We start from the raw sequence: 13422 nt of genomic DNA on the forward strand, positions 1-13422 counted from the left end.
CAAAGGTCCTCTCCTGTCCCTAGATATCTGAGAATTCTCAGGGCCTCACATTTGGGAGGGTGGTATCTCTGAGGTAAAAACACATCTCTTAATGCACAGTTAAAGACCAAGACCAGTTTGTCTCATTGTCATTGCTGCCCAGACCTGGCAGAAAAGCACTCATGACACACACTTAGAATATTGGTGCATCTGAACCAGGACTGCCCTTGGGGTCCATTCAGCTGTTTCATGGGGGCTGAGAGAGAGGAAGAGAGGGGTCCAACCTCAATGTCACACAGCCTCTCCTGTGCTCATTCCATGTTCATCACCAGTTACTAGTTCTTGCATTTGATAAGCAACAAACTCCTCTGTGGCCAAGAGGCACAGGCACACACATCACTTGGCTGCAAAAGGATGGAGGTGACTGACACCCTGGCGGTCACACCTCTCAAAGGGTGAGAGGACACAGCAGATCATCCATGGCAGTCAGAGTCTCCCCTGTGGAACTGGTAGGTTATTTGAAGTGGTCCCTGAAAAATAACCAGGAAGAAGGGCAGAGTGGGCACCTTAGGAAGACTAAGTACTGCCAGCCTGGGACCTAGGGGTCAGGTGCATTTAGATAGCTCTGCCAGGCTTCTGAGAGGGTGCAGGGAGGAAGGAAGGGGGCAGAAAGATAAGTCTAAAGGAGTGAAGGGCCAGTAGGAGGGGGTGAGCTGGAAGCCAGCTGCCCTTGAGATCCCCCTTTCTTTGAGAGCTACCCTTCTCTCCACCATTACTAACCCCAGGAAGAGACAACCCCACCCCACTCCCTGATGCCAGAGGTTAGATGAGATGTTACTTTTCCCACTAGGCAGCAGTCAAAAGTAATCACCCATGATCAAGATGGAAGACTGGGGCAGAGCCTAGGAGGAGCCAGCCGGGGTAATGTGAAGGTTAATACAGAAGATGCAGGCTCAAGGGCATAGGTGGTGGGGTCTGAGTCGAAGGTTCAAAGCCAGGGTCTATGCTGTCTGTACCTTGACCTCATGCTTGAACAGTACAGTTCCTCATCAGCCTCTGTCTAAGCTAGAGGGTGCAGGGCCAGGCCAAACAGGGACTCTAGTGTTATTGGGCTCAGCCATGCTTCCCCCACCCCCACCCCTGGCACTCTGCTCCGTGTCCGGGTCCTGCTTATCCCTCACCCACCTAGCTTGGTCTCACAGGCTAGGATTTATGAGGGCTGCCCTGCCATGGGCCCTGGGGTAATAAATCAGAGCAGAGCCTGTGGGTGTGTATAAAAGAAGGCTCAGGGGGTCTGGGTGCACAGCTCTTAGAAAGCCTCGGCTGTACCAGATGGATGGGAGGAGGATGCCTCTCTGGGCACTCCTGATGCTCTGGAATTCTTGTACCTTCAGTCTCCCGACAGACACCGCTACCTTTGGACGGTAACCTGGGCAGAGAAGGGGTGGCAGGGTACAGGAATTGGCATCTTACTAACACTCTCAGCTTTCGATATGTGGGGTCATCCAGTACTTATGGCCAGTCAGTCAGGGATGGATGATCCTGCTCTGACAATCCTAGGGACTAGCTCAAAGCTACACGGCCATAATTAATTAGGTCTGGAAGGGTTCTTTTTTGCAGTCTCATCCAGAGGATGGGGAACTCAGACAGTTACAACATCCCTGGTCCTTAATCTCACAAGGCAATGACTGAGGAGGGCACGTACATGCTAACACTCCTGGGCAAGTTAGTTGCAGCTCCTCTAGAGTTTTCCAGGTTAGATCCTGATTCACTAGCAGCAGATGAAGCTAAGCAGCAAGCTAATCTCACCAATCCTCAGTGCGCCATTGTAAAACAGGATGATGACAGAGCCTGCTTCACGGGCTGCTTTGACTGTTTGATGGGATGATACACATGTAGCTGGGGATGCCGTACTGCTCCCAGGAATGGTGTAAGAAGCCATGGCCTCAGCATGGGCTATCATGGAATGTAGTAAAGAGGCTCCTGGCAGCCCCATGCAGGGAGGATGAAACATTCCTTTAGTGCAATTCCAGGGCAGTGGGAACAAGGTTTCTTGAGGCAGAAGTAGGGAAGGGGCAAGATGAGGAGATGGCTCGCCCGGAAATGATCCGGAGACTGAGATGAGGAAGTCCTGAAAGATTTGATGCAGTGAGAGTTGTGAATCTGCTTGGTGCTTAAGAGTTAGTGGGTAGCTTTCATCCTAAACTGAGTCTCCAGACCTCAGCACCCATTTTGCAGATGAGGATACTAGGGGTGGCCTTGGAAAAGGTCTGAGGGCCTCCCTGGTCGTTGTTTCCAAAACCCCGCCTCCTTGCTCCCTGGTTTGCAGCAAGCAGCTGCTGGGCTGCGAGTATGTGAAGAGGGTGGTGCTTCCTAGCATCCCACCCCAGAATAAAGGCGAAAGGAAGTAAACGCATGCGCATGAGGGCTAGAGGGCGCGGGGGCTCTGTGCAACCTGCTCCGTGTATTATGCAGGTACCTTAAGGGGCTGAGCAATGGGCTTTCTTCTCAATGTCATTGCCTTACGTACACACAATGTCCAGATTCCAAGCTGAAGACAGCCCACTTAGCCTGACTGGGCAAGACCACCATCAAGGTGCCAGAGGATGGAGAGGTTAGAGAATGCTCAGAATCACCCAGCGTGCTCTCAGCATCCGGTGGCTCTATCCCTGCTATCCCCATAGGCTACGCTTGTGGGGAGCACTCAGGGGAAATAGACCCATAGGCTGGCGCCCTTAGTGAGAGCATCTAGGTATGGGCTGTGATCATGCCTTGAAGGACTAAGGATCTAGGAGAGGAATAGAAGGGGGTTTTGTGTTTATTTTCTTTTGGGACAGACCCTCACTATGGAGCCCAGAACTCACTATATAGACCAGGCTGGCCTCAAACTCACAGATCAGCCTTCCTCTGCCTCCTGAGTGCTGAAATTAAAGGTATGCACCACCAGACCACAGAGGGGATTTCTAAAAGAGGAGGGGCTGTAAAGTACAGCAAAGCATGGGCCCTTTCAGGAAATGGAGAATAGACCCTTTTGGACATATATCCTCTTTTCTTCCTTTGTAGAGTGGGAAAATAAAAAACGCCCATCTGGGGGGATGGCTGGGGTCAACTACAATAAGAGTGGAAATACCTGTAAGCCATGGTAGGACTAAGTTGTCTCTGCTGGAGGTTACAGATAGGTGTGAAATATGGGCAAAGCGGGGAGGTGAAGGGACAGAATGCCAGGAGGAAGGTCAGGGCTCACGCTGGAGAGGAAAGATAGCTCTCTGCATGTCTGGGAAAGCCCTGGCCCAGAGCTGGCAGCACTTTCCTCCAGCTGCAAGACAGTCTTCTGGCCTGTCTGGCTCCGGCAGCCCTGGGTAGGAAAGACAGATAGACAGACAGACAGACAGAGCGAGCATGAAGTGTCTCTGTTTGGCATTTCTGAGTCATCTTCACCCCTATGAACCTTCAGTTTCTCCGCCAGAAAACAGGGAGCTAGCTGTCATGTGGTTTGTATGAGGGTGCGTGCCAGGCACTGGTCTGCCGCCAGGAGCAGCTCAGTGGGCTGTTGTTAAAAATTAAATCTCTTGAATTTCACCTATCAATAATGATTGGAGGAAAACTGATATGAGGTGAGGAGGGGCCTGGGATTCAGGCCCAAGACACATCAATCCCCAGGAGAGGCACACAGGCAATCTATAGATACCGGCCTATCTGAATCAAGCTGGGTTCAGTGGGTACATACCCACTGGCTCTGTGATACCCCAGGGGACACCAAGACCTTGCAGCCTGCTGTGGGTATCTGCTGCCACCTACAGGCCACCCATGGTACTGCCTCCCCTGTCAATTAGAGGAGATGGCAAGAGACAGTATAGACCTTTATGTTCCTATCTAGAACAGTGTTCAACACATGATGATGATAATGGTGAATGGATGGACCGACAGATGGAAAGACAAACTGCCTTATCTAACTAAAATAAGATCTGGGAATTATTTAATACCATAATAAGTGGCTCCAAGAGACTTATACATTCTTTTGCAGAAACCCCAGGGCACAAAAAGTGATTCATAATTACATGGGAAAGTGTACCAAAAGGCAAGGCAACATCTGGGCTCTGCTGATGTTCGAGTGCTGCATGACTCTTCTGTTTTTCTTCCCCTACCCCGGAGCAGAATCCTGCTCAAGAGAATGCCCTCCGTCCGGGAAATCCTGGAGGAGCGGGGAGTGGACATGACCAGGCTCAGTGCGGAATGGGTCAGATTCACCAAGAGGCCTTCCTTTAGCAATGTTACCTCCCCCGTGGTCCTCACCAACTACCTGGATGTGAGTCCTGCCTCCTTTGCTATTTCTTTTTCTCTCTGGGACTAGCAGGCCCCACTTCTTCCACACCATGTCTGACTAAGAACCGAAGAGCACCTGAGCACCCTATAGTACAGCTGAGAAGTCTGGTGGAGAGGGACTGTTGTGACTGTTTTTGTTGTTTGTTTTGTTTGTTTTGTCTTTGAGACAGGGTCTCACTGTGTAGCCCTGGCAAGCCTGGAACTCACTATGCAGCTGAGGCTGACCTCAAACTCACAGAGTTCTACCCTCCTCTGCCTTCCAGGTGCTGGGATTAAAGGCATGTGACATCATGCCCAGATCTTTTAACTGCTTTGATTAGGCTTTCATGCCCCAGTGAGCGTCCTGTATCCCAGGACAGCAGAGGACAATGCAGAGTCCTCAGATCTTAACAAACAAAGAAAGTCAAGAGCCAAGGGAACCAGGCAAGGCCCCCAAACCTGAGGCCCCTGAGCCCTGGGTCCCCACTTTCCTTCTGCCCCCCACAGACGCAGTACTATGGTGAGATCGGCATCGGTACCCCACCCCAGACCTTCAAAGTCGTCTTTGACACAGGCTCAGCCAACCTTTGGGTGCCCTCCACCAAGTGCGGCCCCCTCTACTCTGCATGTGGTAAGAGTCAAGCCTCATGGCTCTCTCCCTGCTCTGCCTGTTGCACCTATCCCTCAGCTCCACGTCACTGATCTGAGGAAGAGAGAGGAAGTGTCTCACATCTTTCAGAATTGGCGACTGAGGTGAACAGACCAGCTTTGGGAAGTGCTTGGGCACCTGGAAGGCCATTTGCCAGTGTCCCATGGATTCAGACAGGAACAAAGTTGTAAACCCATTCCAAGTCTTGAGACTTTTCCAATGATAGCCATAGATAATGCACTTATGCTAGGTACTTACTCCGTGCCAAATTCTCTTTGGCTCTGTATCAGTGTTAGCAATGGCTTTAGAGTTCTTTGAGACAAATGTCTCAGAAGCACAACCACATAGGACAAAACCAAGAAACACCATCTTTGACTAGTATATATTTTTCTTCTAAGCTGGGGGCTCAGGAAACTACACATGCACATACCCCCCTAAGTCTTCAACCATACCAGCCATGCCCGTCACTTGTCCTGCCTCTGAGCCTTCTATGTAGGTCAAAGACTCTTGTGCTGATTGGAGCCTGTGTCCCTCTGTTAGAGATTCACAGCCTGTATGACTCCTCAGAATCCTCCAGCTACATGGAGAACGGGACTGAATTCACCATCCACTACATATCAGGGAATGTCAAGGGTTTCCTCAGCCAGGATGTGGTAACTGTAAGTAGGATCACCCCTATTTACAGCCATGGGGCCCGTGTGACGCAGGACAGACAGGTATACCCCAGCCCCCTGGAACCTGGGAAGCTGAAGCACACCCTCCTTGGCAGCTTCTAGCTTCAGCTCTGAAGGCCACCACTGCAGTAGAGCAAACCGGCTGACACTGATGGACAAGGTTTTGCATCTAACTTGCATGTGGGCAAGCTTAAACCCCACAGTTTCCTTCCTGGTAACCTGCCCAACTTTGCTAGCTGAGACCGGGCTTGGAGTATTGAGATTAGGGATCAGGGCTTGGTGTTAGGGCAGTTTTGCTTTCTTTCGGTCAGTGTCTAAGTCTTTCCTGTTCTGGCATCTTTCAGTCCCGCTGTGCCAGAGGTAGGGAAGGACACAAACAGAGATCCAGAGGAAATCAATGCGAGCCTTTCCCTCTCACAATGGGGGTGGGGAGGCAGAAAGGGAAGCCCTGATTATGATGAGGAAATCCTCAGCCTCCGCCTTGACTGGTAGGGCTAGCATGAAGGCGGGCCTCTGGGAAGGTGCGGGTCACCTGTCTGGCAGGACCTCTTAGCCTTTATTTATAGTACTAGTCACACACACCCCCATCTCTCTGGCCCCAAGCATAGAGGTGTTGAGAGGGTGTGTGAACATTTGACAGGATAGTCTTCCCTTAACTGCGATACAGAACCTGTGGATCTCTGGGGCCCCTGGTGTGAAAGTCAAAACAGTTCCCAGCCAAGGTTGGGCAGTAACCTCTGTCCCTTCTGGCTCTTCTCTCACAGGTGGGTGGAATCATTGTGACACAGACCTTTGGAGAGGTCACCGAGCTGCCCGTGTTTCCCTTCATGCTGGCCAAGTTTGACGGGGTTCTGGGCATGGGCTTTCCTGCTCAGGCCGTCGACGGGGTCACCCCTGTCTTTGACCACATTCTCTCCCAGAGGGTGCTGAAGGAGGAAGTGTTCTCTGTCTACTACAGCAGGTGGGCCTTTGACTGCAAGGCCAGTTCAGGGAGGGGCAGAGAGCTGGGAGGATGGCAAAAGTCCAGCCCAGGATTTACATGCTTCTGATTAAGTGGTCCTCAATCTATATCTAGAATCACACTAGCCAATTAGAAAGAATGGAAATCAAACATTTGGTCCTCGGGGACTGGCCACACGGACACAGCCAGCTTCGTGTGTTTGTTGGCGCCTTTGTTTATCTGTTCTCTCATTGATCCGGTCAGCGGTCTGTTACCATGTGCTGTGGTAGGCTCCAGGGATGCACAGTGAATAAGACAACCCCTGCCCTCCATCCTCACAGAGCTTACTGCCCAGCAGGGGAGACAAGAGATACAGCACAGTGAATGCCATTCTGAAGCTGCAGATGGTTTTCAATTCTAGGCCAGGATTCTGGGCAGTTCAGCCAGCCTTAAGGGAGCTGTAGTCAGTGCCCCAGCAGGGCTGGGATCTGCTGCCAGTGACTGGGTTTACAAAGATGCTCTGAGCTGGAGGTAAAAATCATTATGGGTAAGAATAGAGGCCAGAGGTGATAAGAGTGGAAGGGAGGAGTGGCTTGGAACAATCTCAGAGGAAGCAGGAATCTCTGGATCATGACTCTAGCAGACTTCCGTGCAAAGAGAAGCATTGAGCAGATGACACCACTCGGAGGCTCCTGCAGTCAGTGGTCTTGGGACTGTGTTCCAAAGAGACCAGAGAAACAAAATGTGCTGAGAGTGGAAGTAGATGTCAGAAAGGGGTGAGGTGGGGTTCCACAAAATGTGGTCTGCTCTGGAAAATTCAACAGGGAAGGAGATGTGGGGCAGGATGTGGTGGGAGATCCAGAGAGAAGTGGGGGGAAGGGATTTGGGTGTTCTAAATGTGAGAAGATGCTTGGGCAATGCTGTGGGTGGAAGGAGAGCCGTGGGAAGACTGAAATATGGAGAGCACATGCATGTGGTTCAGAAGCAGGGGCCGTGGAAGGGATGAGGAGCCAGCAACAGGTAGCAAGCAGGCCTGGTGAGCAGGAGCCCTCTTCCCTTCCCTTGGGCTGGGAAGAAGGAAGATGTAGGTAAGTTACTGACTCTTGCACGGAACATGTGCACACCTACCCCATGTAAATGTGTGCACATACACATGTGTGTGTGTTGTGAATTCTACAAAACTCCTTCATATACACATGAGTACCTTAAAAACTAGCCCAAGGCAGCCGTGAGCTGAGGGAGCACCATGCACGTGAAGAGGAAAATTAGAGCAGTCAGCTTTGACTGGGAAGGAGAGCCTGGCTCTAGCCATCAGGTGTCCACCAAGGTCTCACCATTTGGTGACTCAGTCCCCTGGAGGGTGAAAATTAACCTCTACCGAACAACAGGGTTGCTGAATCTTACCTAGGAAGAAGGTCTTCGTTCTGTGTCCCTCTTTGCCTCAGCAGAAATCTCAAGGAGGGAGGAGCCTCATGTGGCTCCAAGCTCTAATATTTCCCAGACCCTTACCCCAGAATCACACCTACCACCACCTCCCCCCCACTCCACTCATCAGGCCCAGCTCCACTAAATGCCTTCCTTCTCCCTAGAGTCTGCCCCACACGACTGAGAAAGGCACGATTTTTTACTTGTTTGCATCTACCCAGTGTCCTTGAACTAGACAGTTTTCTGGGGGCAGACGGACATCCCTAGAAATACTTCTGTTACATTTAGGGAGGGTCCAGCAAGGGGAGAAGCAATGGGGTCTGTGTGCCTCCTGATGACAGCTTGCAGCCTTGCTGTTTACCTGCTAAATCCTTCCTCTGCCCTACCCTGCACCAGACTCAAGTTTCCCTCATCCCCAAATCACAGGTGTGTCTCTGACTTCTGCTCATCTTTCCTTTAGGGATCCCCACCTGCTGGGGGGCGAGGTGGTGCTGGGAGGCAGTGACCCGCAACATTACCAAGGCAATTTCCACTATGTGAGCATCAGCCAGACTGGCTCCTGGCAGATCACGATGAAGGGGTCAGCAATCATAACCCTCCCAACCATCCAAACTGACGCTACTGTGGTCGGGGTGGGCTGGGACGGGGTGAGGGGGGCACCCCTTAAGACACAGCCATCTTGTTCCATCCAGGATGGGGGCATGAAGATTTGAGGGTGGGAAGGAGGGGACTCAGGGAAAGGAGGCAGAGGCTGGAGGCTACATGTTGATGGCAAGGAGCAGTCAGTGCCTTTCCTTAGTGCCTTGGCCCACCTCCAGTTCACACCAGACTGTGTGACCTCCTATCACTACCCTAAATTGGGAAACGCATGAAGGTGGGGGAGGGGGTGCCTGGGCCGGGCAGCTTCTACCTGCCTGCCTTGTCTGTGTGTCTGTGTGTCTGTCTGTGTGTCTGTGTGTCTGTGTGTCTGTCTGTGTGTCTGTCTGTCTGTCTGCCTGCCTGCCTGCCTGCCTGCCTGCCTGTCTAACTGTAGCCTCTGCAGGGTCTCTGTGGGATCTTCCACCTTGCTGTGTGAGGAGGGCTGTGCAGTAGTGGTTGACACTGGTACATCCTATATCTCGGGTCCTGTGAGCTCCCTGAAGTTGATCATGCAAGTCCTGGGAGCCAAGGAGACGAAAACACATATAGTAAGAGATACGTGGGGAGAGCTGGGTGGCGGTGAGGGGTGGCAGCAGCACCAGGCTCCAGTCTGCAAACTGTCCGGATAGCACTGGGTCTGAAACAATGCTATCCCCTTCCCTGAATGTATGGCATGTCTTCCATAGAAGGTGACCAGGGACTGTACAGGCCCAGCTCTCTGGCAAAGAGCTCTCTAGTCTGCTTAGGGCCTTCCACACTGACAATACCTCTCGTTACTCCCCCAGTATGGTGTGAACTGTAGCCAGGTGCGTGCCCTCCCCGACATCTCCTTCTACCTGGGAGGCAGGGCCTACACACTCAGCAGTACAGACTACGTGCAACAGGTGAGGCTGTGAGAAGGGTGGGCAGGGGCCACAGAAAGGGGACAAGTGTAATGTACAGATCTCCTAGTAGACTCATGGCTGATGTATGTAGCTCATGGCATCTGGAGAAATTTTAGCAATCCCGGTCCCCAGGCCACATGCCTCGCCTAGAAGATCAGAACTTCCACAACAGGCTCCTGGGAACCAGAGTTTTAAAAACTTCCAGTAGGTTCCACCATGGAGCTAAACTGTGACTCAGTGATAGTGTTCTCTCCATTTCTGAGTGGCCCTCTTTCTAGCCCTCCATCCTTTTCACGCTCCCGGGCTCAGAGAAGTTCAATGACTTATTTTGGGTCAGAAGCTAAGTGAGCCTGTAAGCAAAGGGTAGACACGCTGTTTGCCTGATACCTACTACAGTGCCTGCCTGCCCCAGGAAGGCTGGGATTTAGGATGGGTTAACTGGCTCTGGGAGGATGTAGGAGAGAGGAGGCATACACTAAAGACGGTTGCTCTGCTCTGGTGGTGGGAAGGCGTTGTATAAAAGGCAATAGAACAATCCCCCTGCTTCTCGCCAGTATCCCTACAGGAATGATGGCCTGTGCACACTGGCTCTCCAAGGCCTGGACATCCCACCACCCACTGGGCCTGTCTGGGTCCTGGGTGCCACCTTCATCCGCAAGTTCTATACAGAGTTTGATAGGCATAACAATCGCATCGGGTTTGCCTTGGCCCGCTAAGGCCTTCTGCCACCCAGTGACCCTAGGCCAAGCCAAAGCTGGCACTCCTGGGGGCCCTTTTGTCTGGCCTTGACCCGACATAGGGACGCTGGACACAGAGCCCCTGATGAGTGTTTGCCCCTTCGCCTGCACTTTCCCTGCTTTGAGGAAAAACAGAATAAAGACTTCATGTTTACAACCTGTTTCAGATGGGTTCTTTTGAGTTTGGAGATGGAGGGACAGCTGCACAGTCACATATGGAGAAGACTATGACAGATGAGGCCAGAGATGTAGTTTTATTAGTAAAGTACTTGTTTTGCAAGTGTGAGAACCTGAGTTTGATCCCCAGAACCCACATTTAAAAAACACACACACAGAGGCATGATGGCAGATGTTTCAATCATGGTGACCAGGGTGACAAAGACATGTAGAGACAAGCAGATCCCTGGAGTTTGATACCTTAGGAATGATAATTTAAGTTGTCCTTTGGCCTACACACACACACACACACACACAGAGAGAGAGAGAGAGAGAGAGAGAGAGAGAGAGAGAGAGAGAGAGAGAGACGGAGAGAGAGACAAAGAGGCAGAGACAGAGAAAGATACACAGAGAGACAAAGAAAAACACACAGGCAGAGACATAGAGAAAGAAACAGAGAGATGGACAGAGAGACGGTGAGAGATGGATTAGAGAGAGAATATGACCCCCCACCACACACACACACACACACACACAAATGTTTTTGTGTGTAAGGTTGATGGTTTCTGTCTACTGTCAACCAGATTCACACAGAAATTTTTCATACAACTTTGGCTGGGGAGTTTACAAAGTGATAGGCCCCATGTCCCTCTAGGCCACTGGGGAAAAGTCCTTAGGGGTATGGCAGTAGAGTGCAAGTAAGTATACTGGCTAACTTAATGTCAACTTGACAGAAGCTAAAGTCGTCTGAGAGGAGGGTACCTCAATTAAGAAAATGCATCCAGAAGATTGGGCTGTAGCCAAGCCTATATAGAGACTGTTTCCTTAATGAGTGATTGATGGGGATGGATCCAGTGCATTGTGGGTGGTGCCATCCCTGGGCTGGTGGTCCTGGGTTCTATAAGAAAGCAGGCTGAGCAAGCCAAAAAGAGCAAGTCAGTAAGCAGCACCTCCATGGCCTCTACATCAGCTCCTGCCTCCATCTCTCACCGTCTCTCTGTCCATCTCTCTTGTCTCTGTCTCTTTTTCCATATGTCTCTCCCATGTGTCTCTCTGTTCTCTTTCTCTCTGTCTGTCTCTGTCTTGACTAAATTTGACGATGAACTGTGAAGTGTAAGTCAAATAGACCCTTTGCTCCCCAAGTTTCCTCCCCCAGGCTCCCTGCTGCTGAGCAATCCAACCCCATATGGAATTCCCTGGAAAACCTCTGCACACTCCGTGTGCCCCTGCCCCATGTGACCATTTACAGATGTCATCACTGTGTAAGAACATGGAATGTCAGACATCCAACACTCCTACCTCACACGTGAAAAACTCAGAGAGACAGAAAGGTTAATTTGCCCAAGATCACTCGGTGAAGAATCAAGCCGGGGAAGAATCCTGAAAAGCTATCCTAGAATCCAGCCCAGATGACTCAGCCCCTGGGGGCGGAGCTCTTACCTCAATCCCATGTGAGTGCACAGGGACCGAGCTCCAAACACCTTGCTTTGGGTCAGGTGCGCACATGGGCTGTCTTCCATCTCCAAACCTAAGCTCCACAGGCTTGCTCAGCCTGCTTTCTTACAGAACCCAGGACCACCAGCCCAGGGACGGCACCATCCACAATGGGCTGGCGGAGGGCTCTTTTCCCACGCGCCCCTCAGGCTGCCCACCAAGAGTGTATTTTACGGCACAAAAAAGCAGTATCTACTTGTAGTTCCTTATCCCTCTTTTGATTCCCCCCCCCAAAAAAAGCAAGGTACTGAGTGGACCAACCAAGCCCTTGGTATCCATAGGATTTCACTCTCCTAAGGTTAAGGACTCAGGGCTTCTCTGAGGTGATATTTGTATAGGGAGCTGATTGCAGGGTGCTGGCACAGCGCTGAGAAAATGAACCTGGACTCCCACTAATGTTGTTCCCTTGGGCTGCAAGTTCTGCTTTGCCTATTGCAAAAGAAAGAGCTGGAGGCAACATCCTTTCCAGTTCTGGCATTCTGGGACGTCATGACCTCGTGGAAGTGGTCCCTCCCCTATCATCTGCTACAATGTCCAATACAGTGGCTGCATAAGGTTGTTCGCATGCTTATGAAGATTAAAGTTACACAAAATGTCACACTGGCCACATTTCAAGGGCTGAGTAGTCACATGGGGCTAGCGGCCGCTGTAAGAGGCACCAGCATAGGAACTGTATCAGAAGACCTGGGTGCTGAGCCGACCAAAAGGCCATCTGGTGGAGAGGTACCTGAATAGGTCAGAGGGACAAGTTGGGGATACAGGAACACATCCATTTTGTAGGCATTTTTCAAGTTGGGCGGTATGAGGTGGTAAGAAATGAAGTCCCCAAGGCAAGCCCAGGTTTCTCTATGCTAGAGAGCTGGATGCTAACTGGTCTTGATCTGGAGGTGACCAGGTGAATATATGCCTAAGGGAGGGGCTTTCCAAAGGCTGGCCTGGCCTCTTTCCTGTGTCACTCTACATGCACTTAGGTCCCTAGGTTGTACCACGGCCTTTGATTACCTCTTTGCTCCTATGCGACCACTATCTGTGCCCAGTCAGCCTCGTAGGACAGGGAGGAAGATTTAAGGATTATTTAGTGAGCCAAACTCAGTCTTTCTCAAAGTCCTGGCTTACAATGTGCTCGTGTACTCAAAAAGTACCCGGGACTTCAATCAGAGTCCAATCTGCCTATGAGGCACTCATCCCGCACCATCACCATGCGGGTCTCTATCGAGTGAGTGTGTGTGTGTGTGTCGCTGAATGATGCCTGAAAGGCCTTAGAAATGCAGCCCAACCTTTCCCAAGAGTCCAGACATTAATGACAAGCCGAAGCCCACACTATAGGAGCATCCGACCTCCACATTCCAGAATGAGACTGGGACAAAGACAAGCTCTTCCCGCCTTAGCCCCAGCCCCTTACCCTAGACTACGCGGAAAGAGCTGGCAAAGAGCTGTGGACTCCAATGGGAAACTGGTCAACCAGCACTAGAGTAGGGATCTGGGGCGGGGCCTGGGAGGCTCCGCCCTTTGCGTCATTAAGGCGGGGCATCACTCCTACCCA

General features: G+C 51.3%; 1 protein-coding gene across 1 annotated transcript; it reads left to right on the forward strand.

The window, feature by feature from the left end:
• The first annotated feature begins 1299 nt into the window (after positions 1 to 1299).
• Positions 1300 to 10383, forward strand: Ren (renin). The gene is made up of 9 exons (XM_034513408.3): positions 1300 to 1403; positions 4135 to 4285; positions 4789 to 4912; positions 5471 to 5589; positions 6369 to 6565; positions 8430 to 8549; positions 9012 to 9156; positions 9394 to 9492; positions 10047 to 10383. The coding sequence occupies exons 1-9, from the start codon at positions 1312 to 1314 to the stop codon at positions 10206 to 10208; spliced, it is 1209 nt and encodes a 402-aa protein (XP_034369299.1). The 5' UTR covers positions 1300 to 1311; the 3' UTR covers positions 10209 to 10383.
• Positions 10384 to 13422: the final 3039 nt, after the last annotated feature.

Source organism: Arvicanthis niloticus, chromosome 10 (genome assembly GCF_011762505.2).
Source record: "Arvicanthis niloticus isolate mArvNil1 chromosome 10, mArvNil1.pat.X, whole genome shotgun sequence".
NCBI classification, from domain to species: Eukaryota; Metazoa; Chordata; class Mammalia; order Rodentia; family Muridae; genus Arvicanthis; species Arvicanthis niloticus.